Here is a 20,249-nt window from a genome sequence, read left to right as displayed (position 1 = left end):
CAATAAAGCGAGTCATACTGCAGCTAAGAAAGTAGTGGTTTTGTAAATTCAACCCTGACCCAGCTCTGAACTCAAGCAAACATTCTTTTTCCTTTAGAAAAGAAATCAAATGCATGCCAGTATGAAAATAAAAAGCATCTTCCATATTAAAGGTCCACTGTAACTAAACTTTTAATTACAACAAGCACAAAAATTAAACAATATAACCTGCAATGTTGATCAAGCTTAACCTCTGCCCAAGAAAGCTGTGTGTTTCTAACCTGTTGACATTTTTCAAAACATTAATAATGGAAAAACTATCCCAGTGGGGATATCTTGGACTTAAATATTTAAAAGGTTTTTGGAAAGTGTCCTACATCTGGGACTCTTAAAAAGATAAATCAACACAGGGATTAAAAAAAAAAAAAAAGTGCTTGGGTTGTTTTACTACCTTGGAAGGGACCAATACTAAATACAGCTGTTATAGACCAATCTCCTCTGCCCGGATAAGATGGTCCCTGACTGGGCGTGGACAACAGGGAGCTAGGAAGATTGGCTGCACAGGATGGTGCACACCTAACAGGCTCCACATCAACAAAGGGAAATGGGGTTGGGCACAGTGGCTCATGCCTGTAATCCCAGCACTTTGGGAATCCAAGATGGGTAGATCATGAGGTCAAGAGATGGAGACCATCGTGGCCAACATGGTGAAACCCCATCTCTACTAAAAATACAAAAATTAGCTGGGCGTGGTGGCGCATGCCTAGTCTCAGCTACTCCGGAGGCTGAGGCAGGGGAATCACTTGAACCCGAGAGGCAGAGACTGTAGTGAGCAGAGATTGCGCCACTGCACTCCAGCCTGGTGACAGGGCAAGACTCTGTCTCAAGAAAAAAAGGGAAATGGATCCTGGTCAATGAGTAATCTGGAACAATATAAATGATTCTTTTTGCTCTGAGTTCTAGAAACTGACAGGGAGACAAGAGATGAGGACATATCTGAAGGACCATTATGTTAGAAAACTTCCTTCTTTGGTGGTGGGGGTAGTCCTTGTTTTAAGTATTCTGTCCCTATGTTAGACCACATACCTAAAGTCTGCATTTTTAAAGTCTATGACGTCTCATCAGCCTACTACTGGAAAAGACAGAGAGGGAAGGGGCTGGAAAAAAAAAAATTTGTTTTTTTTTTTTTGAGACAGGGTCTCACTCTGTTGCCCAGGCTGGAGTGTGGTGGCAAGATCTTGGCTCATTACAACCTCTGCCGCCCGGTTTCAAGCGATTCTTGTGCCTCAGCCTCCTGAGTAGCTGTGATTACAGACACCCACCACCATACCGGGCTGGGTTTTCAGTAGAGACAGGGTTTCACCATGTTGACGAGGCTGGTCTTGAACTCCTGGCCTCAAGTGATTTACCTGCCTCAGCCTCCCAAAGTGCTAGTACTCTGTACCAGATCTGCTTAGGTTCTTTATCTCATACTAACTCATTTTATCCCAACAGCAGCCCTTTGAGGTTAACATTATTGTTATTATTATTATTTATTATTATTATTACCATTCTTCTCACTTGGGAAGAGCCTAGACAATTTATCAGAAGGCACATAGTAGGTGGCAGAGCTGTCATTCAAATGTGTTTGCTTGAAGCTAATGGTAACGCCTGAGCAACTCATCTGAGCCCACCCTGTGATTTTTGCATTGACTGGCAGAAAGGAAGGAGAGGGAGAACAATGTTAGCAGCCAAGAAGATGAGTCACATGGCTGTGATGTGCCACTGATGTCCCTGTGATGAGTGAGATTGTTGTGACACTCAATTACAAGATGCTAAATTATTTGAGTGTACATTATGGATTGCTTACAGTTATTCTTTCTATTAATGGGTGATACTCCTGTTTGTCTGGGATGCTTTTATCCCATTGCAGCTATGCTCATGCTTCTCTTTCAAGATCCTGCTTATGTCAGAAAGCCTTCTCCATCCCCCTGATTTGAGTCGGATGTGTCAACAGCACTTGAGCTTGTGAATTTTGTCAGGCTGATCTGAATAGAAATGTCTATCTTCCCCACTATGGCAGACATCTTTTAGGGTGTCTGCACAACTGACAGTGTCTGCCTTCTCCAGATAACTGTTCTCCCCACCATATAGGCAGGTAACCAAGACCTATTTATCTGCATGACCTCATCCCAGATGGATAGCTGATTGGGTCGGAGAGGACATCAGATACTCTCTGGGAAAATCGAATTTCTTCTTTGAAGAATTTGGAATTGGGATAAAGAGTAAGCCAGCTAGTCAGTACAAGAAGGTCTTGTGCCAAAGGAGCATAAACTTGGGAGCTGAAGTGGAACCATTTCTACCCTCTATATACAGAGAATAATAATAATAAAAAAAGACAGCTCCTGGGGAGAACTGAGAATAAAGGCCATCATGCAGAGATAAGCAATGGAGGAGGAGTGAGTTCCCGGCTCATGACCTTGTTTCAGTTTTGGCTTCCAGTTCCTTCATTTGCCCAGTTACCCTTGAGTTTTACGACATATCCCAAAAGTCTTCTAGGAAATCTCCCTTTTAACTTAATCCCATTTGAGTGCGTTTCTGTTACTCACACCCCAAAGCACTTTACCTAAGATGCTGTCAGGAACTAGAGCCCCCACAGGACAGTGGCAGGATTTGTTCTCGGGGGCAGTCCTGAGCTAGCACAGTTCCTGGCTTAGTTATATGAATTTTTGTTGAATTTTACTAACTTGATATAGTTTTTCTATCTATGAGATAGAGATAGCACTACCTGGTCCTCCCCAAATTGCCATCTGCTCCAGGAAATTAAATGAATTGAAACGAAGGGCTGGCTGGTTCCATTGAAAGCTGCGCTTTGCCTCTCGCTGTTGTTCCACCTTGTTTCCAGTTTGAGAAGGCAGGGAGGCTGGGAAGCTGAAAAGCACTCAGCAGACAGGGAACAGCAGGAGAAAGTGACAAGCGAGACAGGGTTTGAATGGGGCTTGTTTTGTTTTGAGTGCTTTGGAATCAACTTGTTCTTTAATTAAGGGGGAAATATCACCCTCCAGCTAGTAAAGGCACCCCTAAGAAAATTAAAATAATGTAAATCAAGCTAAATGAATACTCCAGAAGCAGCACTAGAGCTTTGTAAGATTGAGTGTTTGGATGCCCCTGAGGTTTTAAAAGCAAAGCCTGCAACTGCTTTTTGGAGCAGAAACTCTCTCCCTTTTGTCTGATGGCAAAGGAGGCTAAATGCCGACACCAGTAGGATTCATGGAGGAGTTGGAGGTGACAGAATCGTCGTGCTGTTTCGGCTCTCTAAAGACCAGAATTGAAACAAAACCTAAGTAGATGATGCTGATAATTCCTGGGGTTGCTTCCTAGGGGTGCTCAATGCAGAGAAATCATTTAACTTGTAATTAATTATACAAAGCAAAATGGTTCAAGGGGAACCTAGAGTTTCTAGTAAAATACCTTATTAACCACAGGGGAGTTTTACCTGGGAGGTGCAAAATGACTGAGGTATGACGGCGTGTCTCTGTGTGTGTGTGTGAGTGTGTGCAAGCTACTAGTATGGTAGTGGCAGGAGCAGGAGGTTCAATATTTCCAGCATCATAACAAGAAAAGGTCACACATCCAAGTGAGCAGAATTTTTGATGTTAATTTTTAATTTTTGATGTTACATCAAATGACTTAATTTCCCAAGATTTTACCTTAAAGGAGGTATGAGGGTGGTTACAAAGTGTCTACTCAATCTTTGGCAGTGGTGGTGGTGGGGGGGCTCCAATGTTACACAAAGAATTTATTACACATCAGTGTTTCTGACTCTCAAGATAGCACCATGACTCCTTAATGAATGGTTTATACGTGATGACAAACCTATGCAAGGATATTTTACTTCCATAGGCCTCTTGGTGCTGGAAGAGCTGCTCTAGTCCTTTCATTTCTGGATGAAAGGAAAGAGATCTAGAGAGATTAAGTGGCTTGCCAAAGGTCACCTAGTCCTAGGGTGAGCATATATGATTCATTGTGCAAACTGGAGCACTTTTGAAGGTGAAAGGAGGTACTGTAGTATTACAGTGATACCAGGACTTAACTGGTGTCAAACTGGACTGTTCAGGCAAGGCAGGGCAGGTGATCATCCTGTCTAGACAGCTCAGGGCTTTGCTTCAAACTCACAAGGAATGAGGAATATTCTATTTGCGAGTCTTTGCAAGAATAAACTGCCAGCTGGGGGCGGGGAAGGGCACCACCTGGAGGCCAGGAATGGGAGGGCGCTTCTTGCAGGACCTCAAGCTGATGGGTTTTCTCCACAATTCAGTGCGGTTAGCAGGGGCTTGACTGTCTTCTGCAGGCCTGAGTGAGTGTTTTAGTCCATTTATCAGAATATCTGAGATGGGGTAAGTGAAAAAGAGCAGAAATTTATTTTTCACCGTTCTGGAGGCTGGGGAGTCCAAGATCAACACACCAGCAGGCTCAGTTCTCTGGTGGAGGCTGCATCCTCCAGAGGGGAGGAATGCTGTGTCATCCAATGGCAGAAGGCAGAAGGGAAAGAAGGAGGAGCCTTTTTCTCCTGGTAGCCCTACAGCAGGGAGCCTTGACACTGATAAGAAAACAGCACTCAGAAGGGCCCCTGACTCATCTTCTTAGAATAAGGGTGTCAGGAACTAACTCACAACTGCTCATGTAATTTTTCAGAATTTTACTTTCTGCATGGGTGCTACTCTGGATTCTTGTTAGATGTGGATGGAGGATAGAAATGCTGACCCTGTATATATACAGCATGGAATATTACACAGCCATAAGAAGGAACAGAATCATGTCTTTTGCAGTAACATGGATGCAGCTGGAGGTCATTACCCTAAGTGAATTAATGTAGGAACAGAAAATCAAATACTGCATGTTCTCACTCATAAGTGGGAGCTAAACGTTGGATACTCGATGGCACCAACAGACACTGAGGACTACTGGAGGGGTAGGGAGAGAGGGAAACAAGAGTTGAAGAACTGACTGGTGGGTACTATGCTCAGTACCCGGGTGATGGGATCATTCGTATCCCAAACCTCAGCATCACAAGATATACCCAAGCAACAAACCTGACCATGTACCCCCACCTCAAATCTAAAATAAAAGTTGAAATTATTAAAAAAAATGTGAACCACAGGTGATGCATCTTGAAGAAGCATGTCATTGCTAATAAAAACAACAATTTTTGAGCACTCATTCTGTGCAAGGAACTATTCTGAACACTTTTTATACATTGATCCCCTGAATCCATACAACTACTCTATGAAGTGAAACTGTTCTGTCTCCTGATTGTGCTGATGGCCATGCAAATCTACATACCTGTTAAACTTCAGAGAATTTTATGCCAAAATAAAAAAGTTAATTCTACTGTATAACTTAAAAAAAAAAAACAAAGAAAAAAAGACTATATACTGTATAAGTCCACGGATTGAAATTCAGGAAAGGCAAAACTCTAGTGATTGCAGATCAGTGATTGTCAGGGGCTAGGGTAGGAGGGAAGGACTGCAGAAGAACACAGAAACTTTTTGGGTGGATAGAAATGTTCTAGACCATTGTGGTCATGGTTACACAATTATGTATTTGTGAAAAAGCATCATAGTGTACAGTTTAAATTCTTGAATTTTTCTTTTTGCAAACTATACCTCGACAAAGCTGGGGAAACCCGCCCTGTAGAATGGACATCACTCATATTTGTCTCATTAATAAGGAAATTGAGGCACAAGGAGGTTGAATAAATTGCCTAGGGTCACAGCTGATAGAGCCAGGATTCAAACACAGGAATGAATAACTCCACCAATTTTCACTTTCACAATTAACAGCTGCTCATGCAAGTAGGTCATGGCCCTTAGCCTGGGTCATGGGAACACATTAGCCCTAAAGAGGCAGCTGCAACAGGCAGGAAATGCTTGACCCTCACAGAGGACCTTACAGAAATAGCAGCTGTTCTGGGGTGGCCATTTGAGTCCACACACAATTAGTCTTTCCCAAAGCAGACACAATTATTTGATTTGAAAAACCGGTGCCGGGATGCTAAGTTCTGATGCAGATTATCTAGTGGCCCCTGGGCCTTCCCCTTTTTCCTGGCTGAGAGTGTGATTTAAAACCTCCTGGCTAAGCTCATTTTGCCAAATAGCTCCTGCAGGATTCATTTTCAAGGCTGAGTCCAGAAATTTCTAGCTCAGCAAATAGATCCAAAGCGAGATAATGGATTCACCCAAGCTACCTCTGAGATTAAGGAATACGGTTTCTTGTGCTCTGCAGAGGCAAATAGATGTGTTTATACACAAATTTACAGATATACAATGCCTTGCTTGTTATAAAGAAGACAGAAAAAATATAACTGTACATCTGTGGGTAACTTCCCAGTAGCTGTCCGTCTGGGAGGGGAAGGTGAATGAAGCCACGGTCCTCCGCAGGAACACAGAATGATGCTGTGTCATATTTCACACTGCTGCTGTACTACTTGGAGAAATAGGCTCCTGTCTCACTTTACAGCTAGAAACACCAGTTCTTAAGGCTGATGTAGAACTGAGAGGAACTGGAAGATCATCTCAGGTAACAGAATCAGGCACTTATGATTAGAAGAATGGACTTACCCAGGATCAAGTAGCTACTTAGTGGCAGAGCCAGAGAGGTAAGGTGACTGTCTAAGGTCACTCAGTGCATAGCTGGAGTCAGAGACCCGGTTCTCTTCCCTGGACCAACCATGAGACTGAAAGCAGGTTCTTTAACCTCTTGAGGTTTCCATTCCTTGAATATAAAATGGTACTAATGAGTGCTAGCTCACAAGCTTACTGTGAGGACCGGGTGTGATAAGGCGCTAAGCACAATGCCTGAGACAAAGTACATGCTCAATAAGTTACAGCTGATAGTAGAAGTCGTTTTAGTTCACTGTGATTATGCTAATGTATCTTATCTTTGGTTTGGACTAGATGAGTTCTAAGGTGAACCTTAGAACTTAGTCATTGGCTAGCCAATAACTGACTTGTACAGCACTTTATGGCTTAAAAAGCCCTATCACAGAAGAGTTTGCTTTGCATTGCACAATTACCCTATTTTATATATATTATGTATTTATTTTATATAGTATATATTATATATATGGCTATATATATTTTATATATATATAAAATACATATATGGCTCACTTTTTGAATCTTGGGATTTGACAGAATTCTAAATTTTATTTAAAAAATTAAAAATCCCCAATTAAGAGTCAGGAAACCTGGGTTCTGGTCCTAATTCTACCGCTAAATCTCCGTGACCTTGGGCAGGTCTCTTGCCCTTTCTGGCATTTGATTTTTCCTTTGTACATACAGGGAGTGCGCTGGAAGAGATGGCCTCAAAAGTTCCTCCCTCTGACACTGTCACTTTAGGTGGACACTTGGAGTAGACTTGTCTTTTCCAAGTCCAAGTCTATGTCTGGAAATGAGAGATGTGACCTTTCACAGAACCTCTACAAATTTTCATCGGCCATTGAGAGTATCAGAGTCCCAATGAATATAGGTCATTCTTATTTAACACGTCCTTTTCCAATTGATATATATATATATTACGGTAATATATATTTATCTATTATACAGTTATATATATATATAGAACCAGCATGATTAGCCCCATTTCCCAGTTTAAAAGACTCAAAAAGGCAAAGTGGTTTACTGAATTCTGCCTTTTCCAAGATCACGCAGCTAGTAAGTGGTAGAGAGGAGTGTTGAAGTCAGATCTTCTAAGTCAAAATGTTGCCCTCTGTCCGGTGGCCCAAGTGTCCAACTCTCAGGCCAGTGTTTTTCCCCTTAGTGTGTTTGTCCCTGCTTCCCTACAGCCCCCCTTCCAGGCCAAGCCAACCATTGCTCTTGGAGTCTGCCTCTCACCAGCAGATCCAATGAATAATCATGAGAGTAACCCTACTGTTGCCCTTTTTACTGCGGAGATGGGGATAGATTTATAGAACTGACTCTGGCTGGTATTTAGGAATGGATAATTACCTTCACTTACTATATCCTAGGCTGCTTTGGCTAAATATTTACTGCCCAGAATTCTGCCCTTTCCAACCAATTCTGAACACAGGCATGGCACAGGCAACAAAGTGGCATAATTCATTTGGGGCAACCATAAATCTAAGGCTTCCACCAGAAATGATGCGAAAAAATTAATGGAACATGAAATCAAGTAAATGGAAGTGAGTACGGTAATTAGTTCATATTTTAATCCTCAGGTCTGTTTATTATCTGTCAACTGGGCGAGCAATTAAGTTGGCACTATTGAAATGATTAGCTTTGTTTCAGCAAAAGTTTATCGATATGTCAGTGCAAATGAATCCGGGGGTTTTAAATGGCTTTATTTTGAATTGTAGAGCAGCACATCCATGGAGCAGCTAGACATCGAATGATTTAATTTAGCAATATTATTATCTAGATTACTTATATTTAATATCACTGAACTGTTCTGGAGGGTTATTGGGGAACATGGGTAGGGGAGATTTAAACTGCACAAAAGCATTGCTTCTGTTCTTAGGTTCTTAATGCAGTAGTATGATTGCCTTTTCATATTGAGACCAAGGAAGAATCTTTAAGATAGTGTATTTTAGTTTTCCAATCTTTAATTCTCACGTTTATCTCAATCAGGCACCATTATGGCTTGCTCTCACATTGGTGGTCTTTTCTCAGGGGTGATTTGGTGATTTCTAGATCCATTTCCTCATGGATGCTCATCATGGCTTATGTTTTGTAAAATAATCTGCCAATGTCTTTGCCATTTTGAGGCTGACTCTATAAATGCCCTTGTGATGGGGCTGTGCTCACAAATGCAGGAAATCTGATTCTCAGGCTCTATTTGCTCTATGAGGTGACTAAACCAGGTGACCTAAAAAGGCTTTTTGAATCTTGGGATTTGACAGAATTCTAAATTTTATTTAAAAAATTAAAAATCTCCAATTAAGAGTCAGGAAACTTGGGTTCTGGTCCTAATTCTACCGCTAAATCTCCGTGACCTTGGGCAGGTCTCTTGCCCTTTCTGACATTTGATTTTTCCCTTGTACCTACAGGGGGTGCACTGGAAGAGATGGCCTCAAAAGTTCCTCCCTCTGACACTGTCTCTTTAGGTGGACACTTGGAGTAGACTTGTCCTTTCCAAGTCCAGGTCTATGTCTGGAAATGAGAGATGTGACCTTTCACAGAACCTCTACAAATTTTCATCGGCCATTGAGAGTATCAGAGTCCCAATGAATATAGGTCATTCTTATTTAACCCCTCCTTTTCCAATTGATTTTATTCCTGTGGCGTTGGAAATGAGTTAAAAAACACAGCCAGTTCATGGAAGTGTGGTGAACGGTACTCATGCCTGTAACGGCAGTGTCATTGGTTACTAAATAAATGAAGGTCTCATTCAACACTTGTAAAATGATAGCCATGGTCTCCATGGTGACAGGTCTGAGGCAGAACCCTGATCAAATTCCAGTTAATGCGTGTCTTTAATATTGTCTTTTGTAATGTAACACCTCCCTCCTTGCTTCCGATGAAACATCAGCAGAGAGATCAGAGTCAAGTGGAGGAGGATGGTGGCTGTCATATGCCATCCTGGGGGTCCAGGCCAGAGTTATGATGCAGATTAGGCTGGAGTCAATGGGATAATGAGTTGACTGCAGGAGGCTGTCTTCTAATGCAATGCCCTCTCTCTCAGGCTGCACTAGTGGTCTAATACTGGCAATTCAGGAACTGCTGACTTGATTGGGCTGTGCTTTCCCAGAAGTAATTATAAAAATGTCCAGAGGGAGAACTTCCTCTCCTTAGATCAGAGTCATCATCTGCTTGCTGATATCGCTGTAATGTGCCATACCACCATCTGAGCTTCTGCCTCTGTTTGCTTTGCTTCTCCAAGGCCAGTTTGCTCACTCTGGTGGGACTGGCTCTTGGAATCTAGAAATTTGACGTCTAGCATTGGCAAAGCTCCTTAGTCTGATCCTAGGCATAATTCCAGGGCTGAAATGAGGAATCTAAATGAATTTTTCTGGTACACAGACTCTCAATTGTTCCATTATTTCTCCCAGGTACTCCGAATTTACTTTCCTTGTATTTGTGAATAATTTAACATAAAAAATTCTAGAACCTCTGTTAATATTGACAACTTTATTAGGTTTGCCATTATGACTACACAATTTAATTCATGATATATTGGGCATAATTTGGATACTTTGAAAGCTACATTCTTAAATTATCTTCATTTACTCATTTAATCTCTACTCAGCAATATGTACCCGGTGCCCATTATGTGTATGGGGAGATATTTAAAAAGTACAACATACTCTGCGACTGTAGGGAGTTAACAGTCTGATTGGAAAGACAGGATCCTCTACTATACTGTAGGCTCCTTACAGGCAGGCACTATGGCCTATCAGTCTTTGAATTTCCCTACCAAGCTAGGGCCCAGAGCAGATGAGTAATCATTCGTATTGGGCTTATGGATAAACTGTGGGCTACATTAGGTAGTGTTACAAATCAGAAGACCTGAGTTAAGTCCAATCTTGGTTATTTATTGCCTGCATGGTCTTGGGCCTTTGTTTCCCCAAGAAGGTAGTAACATTGAGAGCAACCTCCTTGAGGTTTATGATCAAATGGGAGAATTTCTGTCCCTGTGCTTTGGAATTTATTCAGAGTAAAAACTAAAGTCCATACAAAGTGCCTGTAGAGAGGACCTGCGTGGTCTGCAGCAGCCTCTGGCCATGCTCTGACCTCTCTGACCTCCTTCCCCATCACTCACACGTGTGCCCATGCTGCTTCTCCTCTTCCTTGCATGCTCACAGCTCCCTCCCACTTCAAAACCATGGTACTTGCTATTGCCTCTGCCTGGAATTTCCTTCCCCAGACATCTCCCTAGAAACCTCACAAATGTCATCTTCTCATTGAGGCCTATACTGGCCACGCTATTTAAACCTGTAGCTCACTCCTTCCACTCCTCATTCTCTGATCTCTCTTGTTTTGCTTTAGTTCTGTCTCTGTAGCATTTATAATATTCTAAATTGACATGTACATTTACTCATTTATTATGTTATTATTTATTATCTGTCTCCCCCCGCTAGACTATAAGCACCTTACAGGTAGACATTTTTATTTGTTTTATTCACTGTAGCACATAATAGACACTCAATCAATATTTGTTAACTGGATGAATGAATGAAGGTAAACCACAAAGCATGAACAGTGGCCAAGTGTTGGCAGTGAGATTCTGCAGCCACCTATGGGCACGACTGGGTGAGTTCTAGATTGTGCTACACAGTAATTAATTCAAGTCTATGCCCTGTACTTCCAATGGCTCTTAAATCGCTCCAGGGTAGCACTTAAATTGTTCAATCCTTTTGTGTCCTTTACCACATTTAGGATAGGGCTAGGTGGGTGCCTTCTAAATACATTTTGAATTTCTCAAAGCAGATTTCTTTAGCAGAGAAATTCCAGAACACGTCTTAGTAGTAACTGCAGACTGAACCACTCTTCCTCTTTTACTGTTTCTAATGGAATTTAATGCTTTGGGTAGCCTTCATTTAAATGCTCCATCTTCAAGTTAAATGGGGCTGTATATTTCCTGTATAGTCAATGGATGCAACATCAGAATTTCAGGGGACAAAAACCTATCAGATTTTTGTTCCTGGGACACAAATGATTGACTGAATTGTTGACTGCACAAACACCACTTAAGCACTGACTGTATGTCAGGCCCTGTGCTAGGTGCCTGGCATGCAAAGATGAATAGATCTTGTCCTTAAGAGGTTTACCAAGGTATTTATTCCCTCATTCAGCAAATATTTATTGACTATCCTCACGTTCAGACAATGCATGACATGCTGGGAACACAGCAATAATCAGTATAAAATTCCCATCAACGAATGACTATGGTTCCAATAGAAGTGAGATTAAACAGTTACAAGACCCACAGTGACGGGCAATATAATAGATTGGGGTCAGCTAAAAAGGCCAGGTAGTAAATATTTTGGCTTCTGCAAGCTGCATATGGTCAGTCAGTTTCTCTCTTTTTAATAGCATCCTTTAAAAATGTAAACCATTCTTAGCTCCTGGGCTGGACTTGGCCCACAGGGTATGGTTTGTAAACCCCTATAATAGATGAATACACAGGATCCTCTGGAAGTCAATGGGAGGCAGCACCTTCCTGTCTGGGAGGAGAGTAAGGGGCTTGGGAAGCTATGATGGGGGACTGGTGGATGGGGGAAGGGAGATGGGGCTGGCATTCAGAGTAGAGGGAGCAGCTTTACCGTGGCATATAAGTAGCGCTTCCATATGTATTGTCCATGTACTTGTCCTTAAACATCCCAATCCTCATTCCCTCTCAATCTCCAATTGTGTCAACGGACCATCTCTACCAGGAGGTCGTGGTAGAGCAGGAAAGTGCTAATTACATTGCCTGAGCACTCCTCACAAGCCATTCAATACCTAATGGGGCCCTGGCGCTCAAGGATGTTCTCCTCAGCACTTTTCATACCCTAGCACACTTCAGGACAATTTGATGTTAGTTGCTTATTCCTACAAATTTGTGTTGCTTTAGTGAAACCAGCCTCTCAAGGATGCAAATAATTGATTCCTGGAAGAGGACAAGGCCTGCATTTTCTGTTGTTTAGTTTCAGTTGTTGGTTCTGAGATAATTGTTTTCTCTTTTCTGATTCAGAGCCACTGAGAGAGAGAGAGAGAGAGAGAGAGAGAGAGAGAGAGAGAGAGAAAGCAAGAGAAAGCCCCATATTTTACATATGACCTCAATTCTCCCCTTTTAATTAAACACATCCTATCTATATCACCATAGCAACAGCTGTGGACTCTTCCCTCTCTCACATGTGTTTTGAGCAGGATCAGAGATTCCAGAGGCTGAGATCTAGCAAGGTCAAGGTGTTTCTACCTTGCTTTCAGAGGGAGCAGCAAGTGGGTCAGTTTGCACAGCTGTTCACCCCTTCTTCCCTTATGCTATCCAGAGAGAGCTATTTCATAATCCCCTTCTGGAATAAGCTTCAGATATAATCCATATTATGTGGTATTATCAATATACATATCCCTCAATAGACTTTACACATCTGTGGGCAGAAGCTACACTCTGGCCCATGCCTAGCTCGGAGTCTACCACATGGCGGAAGCACAAGAGCGTGTGAAGAGTGGATGAAATTAACAGGAGGAATTGGCTGTAGATCTTGCATGAAGTGGCTGGTACAATTCTCAGTGTACCCCTCTGCCCGCTTGAAAAGAACTAAAGGAAGGATTTTTAAATGACCTTGTCCTATGTATCCCAAATCAGGAAGATTCTTCTTGTCTAGCCCCACTACTGCAATGGAATCCAAGCCATGATTCTTTTCAAACATTATTTTTTGCCTGGCTAATGTATTTTCTTCTTTTCATAAATACCCTACTTTATACTGGACATTAACCATTTAGACATGATTAGCAAGCTAAGGGTCTTACTTATTAAAAAGTTAATTTTTCCTTCTTAAAGAAATTGAGACATTTGAATCCCTGAATATGCTCATTTATCACCAGCCCCCAACAAGGAATCCAGGAGTTCTCTGTGTAGGACATGAGTAATTTTCATAAAAATGCAGTTGCTGACTGTGTCATACATCCACGCAGCTTTATAAAACAAAGCAAATGATTACCATCAATTACAATAACCTCACTAGACAAGACTGCAATTAATCTACAGCTCTTCAGATAACGACTGTTGCACTGTGCCAAGGAAAATGCCTGGCATTAATTGACTTATCACGATCAGCAATGATAGATAGGGCAGATGGCAATGTGATTATTCACTGTCAACAAAATAAACACATGCTTTCTTGCTAGAAGTGTCTACTTGGGTCCTCTCAAAGGATAGCCAAAAATAGAGGCCAAAGGTGGCTTTGAAGGTAGCACAAAATAAAAATTAAGTTAACCAGATTCGCGCAATCTACCCACATAACAAACCTGCACGTGTACACTTTAATCTATAATAAAAGTTGAAATTCGTTTTTAAAAAAGTTAACCTTCAGGGTGAGATATATTGACTTTTACCGAGGCTAATCCTCAGTAGAATACAATTGAAGGAAATTTCTATAAGAAAATCACGGATTGGCGTGGTGGCTCACGCCTGTAATCTCAGCACTTCGGGAGGCTGAGGTGGGCGGATCACTTGAGGTCAGGAGTTCAAGACCAGCCTGGCCAATAGTGAAACCCCATCTCTACTTAAAAAATAATTAAAAAAAAATTCTCCAGGCATGGTGGTGCACACCTGTAATCTCAGCTACTAGAGAGGCTGAGGCAGGAGAATTGCTTGAACCCAGGAGGCAGAGGTTACACTGAACCAAGATCATGGCACTGCACTTTAGCCTGGTGGCAGAGCAAGACTCCATCTCAAAAAAAAAAAAAAAAAGAAAAAAAAATTACGAATTGTATAAAATTTCAGCATCAGAAGATACATTAAAACTGACAGTTTCCCCTGCTCATTTGAGTGTGAGTCACTTTTATGGAGTAACCAAATTCTGTTCAGTGCTTAATAACTCCAGTAATGGGGCTGGGTGCAATGGATCACACCTATAATCCTAGCACTTTGGGAGGCCAAGACAAAAGAATTGCTTTAGCCCAGGAGTTAGAAGTTACAGTGAACTGTGATGGTGCTACCACTGTACTTCAGCCTGTGTAACAGAGTAAGACTCTTTCTCTCAAAATAAATAAATAAATAATAAATAAATACATAAATAAAATAATTCCAGTAATAGGAAGTCACAATTTTCAGAGGGAAACTCATTTCATCAGTGTATTATTTTCATCATTAGAACACATATGTAGCTGAATTCCATCTATAGGTATCTTCCCTTAGGCTACATAGAAGATGCCAAACTCTTGTTGCTGGCTGAAATCCTTAAATGGGATCTCAAAGGTCAATTGCTTATCGCACTCCTTTGCATATAACATTGTTTTGGGGACTCTGAAATTCTGGTATCTTGCACCTAAACCCATACCAGTTCGTCCATAGACCCCTGACATTGAGAGGTTTGGAAAGAAATGTGATTCGATGAATGCATCTACCCAGGGCAAGGTATAATTATACCTATGCTGAGGCCAGTGCTCAAGCCTACATTGAAGTAGTGGATGTGTGTGTGTGACCACCCTACTTGGGAAGCTGTTTTCCAAGTCTCATCAGTCTAGACAGCACCCAGCCTTGCCATTTCCAGGGGACAATTACCAAAGTGTGCTCCTTCCCCCCCTTTTATGCAGTGTGATTTTGTTGATTAAGTCCCCTTGGTTTAGAAAACTGGGATAATTCAGGCGGAGTTTCACCTAAAATTGGCATAGTGATTGCTAAACAAAATTTCTTGGGGAAAGTTTTACAAATGTACAAACCTGGACCCTATATCCTGAGACTCTGATTCAGTTGGTTTTGGGAAGGACTGAGAGGAAAGTATTTTGACAAGGCTTCCCAGTTCATTGTGATTTGCAACCCTGCTTACATGCTTTCTTCACTCATTGCTTTCTTCACTGGGAACACATAATAATGTACCATTGTGGAAATGCTTCACAAACCTAATCATCAGACTCTCCTGGGAACTTTTTAAATGCAAATTCTTTGGTGTACCTGATACCTGTGGTCTGGGGTAGGTCTAGGAAAATTCATACACTAAGAGATCAAATTACTATATGTTTCCCTTAGGGATTTTGGAAGCACTCATTTACTCTAAAATTGTGGTTCATGTATAAGTTACAAAGCACCCTTACCATATATTGGAGAAACAAGTGTCAGTAAAGAATAATACAATGTAAAGATTTTAGCCTACTGAACGTCTACATTTTATCAATTATTCATTTAAAAATTATTTCTACTCTGAGGCAGTGCTGTGATAGGTGCTGGAATATGACAGGATATGGGGGAGAAAAAGAAATAACGGAAAAGAAAAAAATGAGCAAGTAAGCCAATGGATAAAATAATTACAAACCTTAAAATAACTTAAGAGCAAGAATTCATCTAATTTTGAATATTCTCTAATTCAGACTGGAAGTACCCAGTTATGCTCAAATTCTGAGTTTCTGTCCTGCTTTCACTGTATTTCTTGTTGTACTCTAGTTCAGAATCTGCAACTTGGGAGCCTGGCATTACAATGCCCTTGGCAGACATCCCTAATGAATCCTAGCATTTTTTTCCCTACAGATCCAGGAGGGAGATCCATCCTACAGCTCAACCCTATTGTCTATACAGTCATTATTAATAGATCACAGATAAAATGCTAGATGAAATCTTCATGCAGCTTCTCCAGCACACACTGCCCTGACATGCCTCGGGGCTTTTGCTCACACTAGCCCTCATTTCCTGCTTTATCATTGTTGTTTATCAATCATTGAATACTTTCAGTGTTCTTACACCTGGAATCCCACTTAATTTTTAAAATAACCTCTAGAGGTATCTAAACTGTGCCTTAGAAGGCTCAAGTAACATCCCAAGATCACACAGTGCGTATCAAAGCGAGACTACAAAACTCAGGTCACTGGACTCCAAAGCTGATGGTCTTAAAATTGTTCTTCATTGCCTCTCTTTACAGCCCAGTTCAAAGGGCACCTTCTCTGTGAAGCTTCTCCTGACCCCTTCAAGCAAAATTTGTCACTTCTTCCTTTGAGTTTGCCAGGGCCTTTGTACATCCCCATTACAGCATGACATTATACTTTAATGACTTGAATATAGCACTCTTTGAGTTCCTCTGTGGTAGGAGCCTTTCTTTTTTTTAATCTCTGTATCCCTGGTAACTAGATGAGTGCCTAGGCAGGCTCTTATTGATGCATTTTGAATGCACATTAAAATCTGGCTGCTGGACTCATTAAGATTGTGGGTCTGTTTCCTAGTGCTTGGCCTTAACATCCTAAAAACAAGGCCAGATTTATACATGATCTTTAAAAAAATGAAAAGACCACATGCGATACATATTTTTGTAATTTCAAAGCCTTCCTGACATCAGTTATTGAGGACTCTTAAACAGAAACCTAGTTACAGGGCATTTAGGGTCTAAGGACCCCTGATCTCTAATTCATAAACGCCCTCCACTATAATGTAAAAGAGATCAAATTACCTACACCCTGCTTGTGAAGTGTCACACCACAGATGACAACTGTTTAAACCATAGCTTTTGTCCTATAAATGAAACTGTGGTTGGGCTCTCTGCTGTGGCTTGAGTTCTGTCTGGGTTGATGGTGGCACACAGTGACATTTCCATTTTGCAGAAACTCAGGAAACCTATTGAGTTGCCTGACACTTATTTTATGGTATGTTATAGTTTTATGCAAATATGACTCATTATATTCAAAAGAAAAGTTATGGAATCTGTGCTATCATATGTGACACATGAGAGGCTGATCACCCAGATAGGTGTAAGTAAAGACGTATTATATATATAAGGTGAGGGTTTGGGGTTGAAATAATGCTCTAGAAATATCATTGGGTATGAGTCTCAAGAGAGCCACACCAGTGTCTCAGAAAGAAAGAGTTAGTTTCATTGTAGCCTTCCCTGGAAAATACTAGAAGCTTGTTATTGACTTTGATGCCAATTTGCAAAAGACAGATGGAGAAAGAAGGCATGGGTCTTCTCATTTCATAGATTAGGGAAAATCTCTTTGTTATGTTATCCCATCTTGGATATAAACAGGCACCCAATCTTGTACGTTGACATTTAAACTTAGTACTTTGACAGACTAACATACCTCCCCAGAGAAGGCCTGTCCATTGAGGAGGTGCTCCGACCCTTGGCTGTCCTCACTCCCAAAGTGTAGTCGGATCTCCTCCAGCCGGTGGCTGTATGTCATGGGCCCTCCAGATATGTTGACCAAGTGCTCCTTGTCCAGGCGAAGGGATACATGTCTTCCAGTGTTGTACATGGTCCCACTGACCTGCAAGGCAATTAGCAACAGGTCAAGCAAGGCCCTCCTTCTTCTATGCCTCCCCAAACCCAGCATGGTGCTTGGATCAATGCCTTTTGCTTCCTCTTGATGGGAAGATGGGCTAAATCCACATGTGGAGTAGGGAGTGGCAGCTGCCCCAGAGGGTATATGTGGGATCTATGGTAATTTCTGTGAGGCATAAACCACATGATAGCTTAGGAATTTGAGGTAAGAACTCACAGGAGACTTCACCAATTGTGACTAATATTTTGTGCGTTGCATCTTATAAAACATGAACTTGTCCTTCTTACTGTAAGTGTTTGGAATGGAAAGATACTGCAAGAGTTCTAAATCTCAGCTGAGAAATTGGAGAAGGCAGTTAGTAAGGGATGAGATCCTAGAAGGCCAAATGAGACAGGGAAGAGAAAATGAGTGAACAGAAGCAGACGCTCGTGGGAGATGGAAAGCCTAGGTCTGAATTCTCAAGCGTCCTATATGGTGTGTCTTGGTTAGTTCCTTTTCCTGCCCTGCAACCAGACATTGCACAGAATCCTCATAGCTTGTGGGCCTCAAGTGTTAAACTAAAGGGATTCACTCAAGTTTCCAGTTTCACAGATTCCTAGACTTACTCCTTATTCCTGATTCCATCTTGCTCCAGCCCCTCCAAACTGCTAACATGACTGCTGGGCATTCGTTTTCCTTCTTTCTTTCCTTTTTGGGCCTTGATGTTCAGGTTCATCTTCCTGACTGTGACCTTAGCACTTCTCAACAACAATTGATTCTAGAACACTCTTTCCCATCTGAAACTCTACTTTCCTACTCTCTTGGGTTGGCTTAGCTTTGGGAGTAGGATCTAGAGCTTAGGGGAGACATTGAATGAGTCTGGAAGGCGTGTTTCTGGGTTACAGGAGGCTGAACTACTTGGATTTTCTTCCTACTTACTCTGACTTCTTTGGCCAAGCTTTCAGCCCTAGTGATTCCTGAAGGGCTTCCTTAACTTCTGATACCTTCATTAGATGTGGTTTTCATATATATGCTCTATAGCACTATCATTTTCCTGCCCCCCTTCCACCTTTCTGACACTGGTGTTGTGAATGAGTAGCTCTTGGGTTGTTCACCGTGGCAGAGACCATAATGCTCACCAAATACTCCAGTGACTCATTTTGTTTCCTGCTACCTTACTGTAGAATGGAGCCCATGTGACTGGTGGGGGCCATGGGCTGGGAGGGGTCATGACAAGTGTCACTTCCAGGTTGAAATAGTGGATTCCCTAGACTCACCTTCCCTGGTACATCGACCAATGACATTATATGGAAATGGCAATATGGTGCAGCTACTGCATGGAGCTCATGTCAGGCTTGGCCTCTAGAGATTACGTGCAGTTTACAAAAATGACAGGAATTCTTCCCCTCCCTATAACTACGCTCCCAACAATGTGACTTTGTAACTGCTGTCATCTAGATAAGATGCTATTTCTCTACGTCGAGTCTGGGCTGGCCTTGTCACTTACTTTGGCCAACAGCATGTGCTACACACAATATGATAGTCCTGAGAGTAGACCTTGAGGGCACGCATGTTTCTTCATTTCTTCCTGGAGCCGTGAACTACCATGCAAATGAGCCTGGGCTAGCCCGCTGGAGGCTGGGACCACAGTGAGGAGAACCATTCCAGGAGAGGCTGTCTAGACTGGCTATTCTGTGGCTGATCCACTAGCTGACTGGCCCAGCTGAGATCAGCTTAGCCTGGCCCAGATCAGAAATGCCCACTGACCACAGGCTTGGAGCTAAAAAAATTATTTAAGTCTCTAAAGTTTGGGGTGGTTTGTTATGCAGCAAAAGGGAGCTGATATACACTAAGTCAGTCATCTTCTTTCTCCTATGAAATCTGGAACTATCAACAGAGACTACTGAGTTCCTGAACTGCAAGGTCGCCTGGTCCCAACCATACTGTTAAGCACAGAAAGTCAGATCAGAGAGAGGGGACTGAGGCAGATGTCCCAACATTGACAGAGGAGACCACACACTGGGGAAGAGGGGAGGGAATGGGGAGAATAACTACTTAGCTTCAGATGTCTTTGTGTCTCTTTGATCTAGTTCCTTCTAGAGGCCCGAACTGTACTTTGTAATATTCTATGCCTTACCAACACATTTTTTAACCTCAAGTTATCTATTCCTTGCAACCAAATGATCCATGCCAATGACTTCACTCCTGTTCTCCAGGCTCAAATAAATGTCTATTTAGTTAGTGTGAGATAATCAGAAGTTGTCTTCTTTTTATTTCCCATAACTTCCTTTGCAGTGCAATAGCTCAAGACAGATTTGTGTTTGACATGACTTCCATCTCTAAATATAACCTATTTTTCCTAATTATTAAGATAATACATAGGCA

The 20,249-nt window shown here is 41.8% G+C and overlaps 1 protein-coding gene across 1 annotated transcript in view; it reads right to left on the bottom strand.

Moving 5' to 3' along the window:
- The window catches only part of LOC105472409 (carbonic anhydrase 10), a 544,782-nt gene that overhangs the window by 94,208 nt on the left and 430,325 nt on the right, over positions 1-20,249 (bottom strand). Inside the window, exon 4 of the mRNA XM_071082941.1 lies at positions 17,685-17,870. Coding sequence (XP_070939042.1) covers positions 17,685-17,870 — 186 coding nt within the window. The remainder of the gene's footprint in view (positions 1-17,684; positions 17,871-20,249) is intronic.

Source organism: Macaca nemestrina, chromosome 17 (genome assembly GCF_043159975.1).
Source record: "Macaca nemestrina isolate mMacNem1 chromosome 17, mMacNem.hap1, whole genome shotgun sequence".
Lineage (NCBI taxonomy): Eukaryota > Metazoa > Chordata > Mammalia > Primates > Cercopithecidae > Macaca > Macaca nemestrina.
Note: the sequence above shows the minus strand (reverse complement) of the source record. Positions and strands in the feature narration are given on the sequence as shown.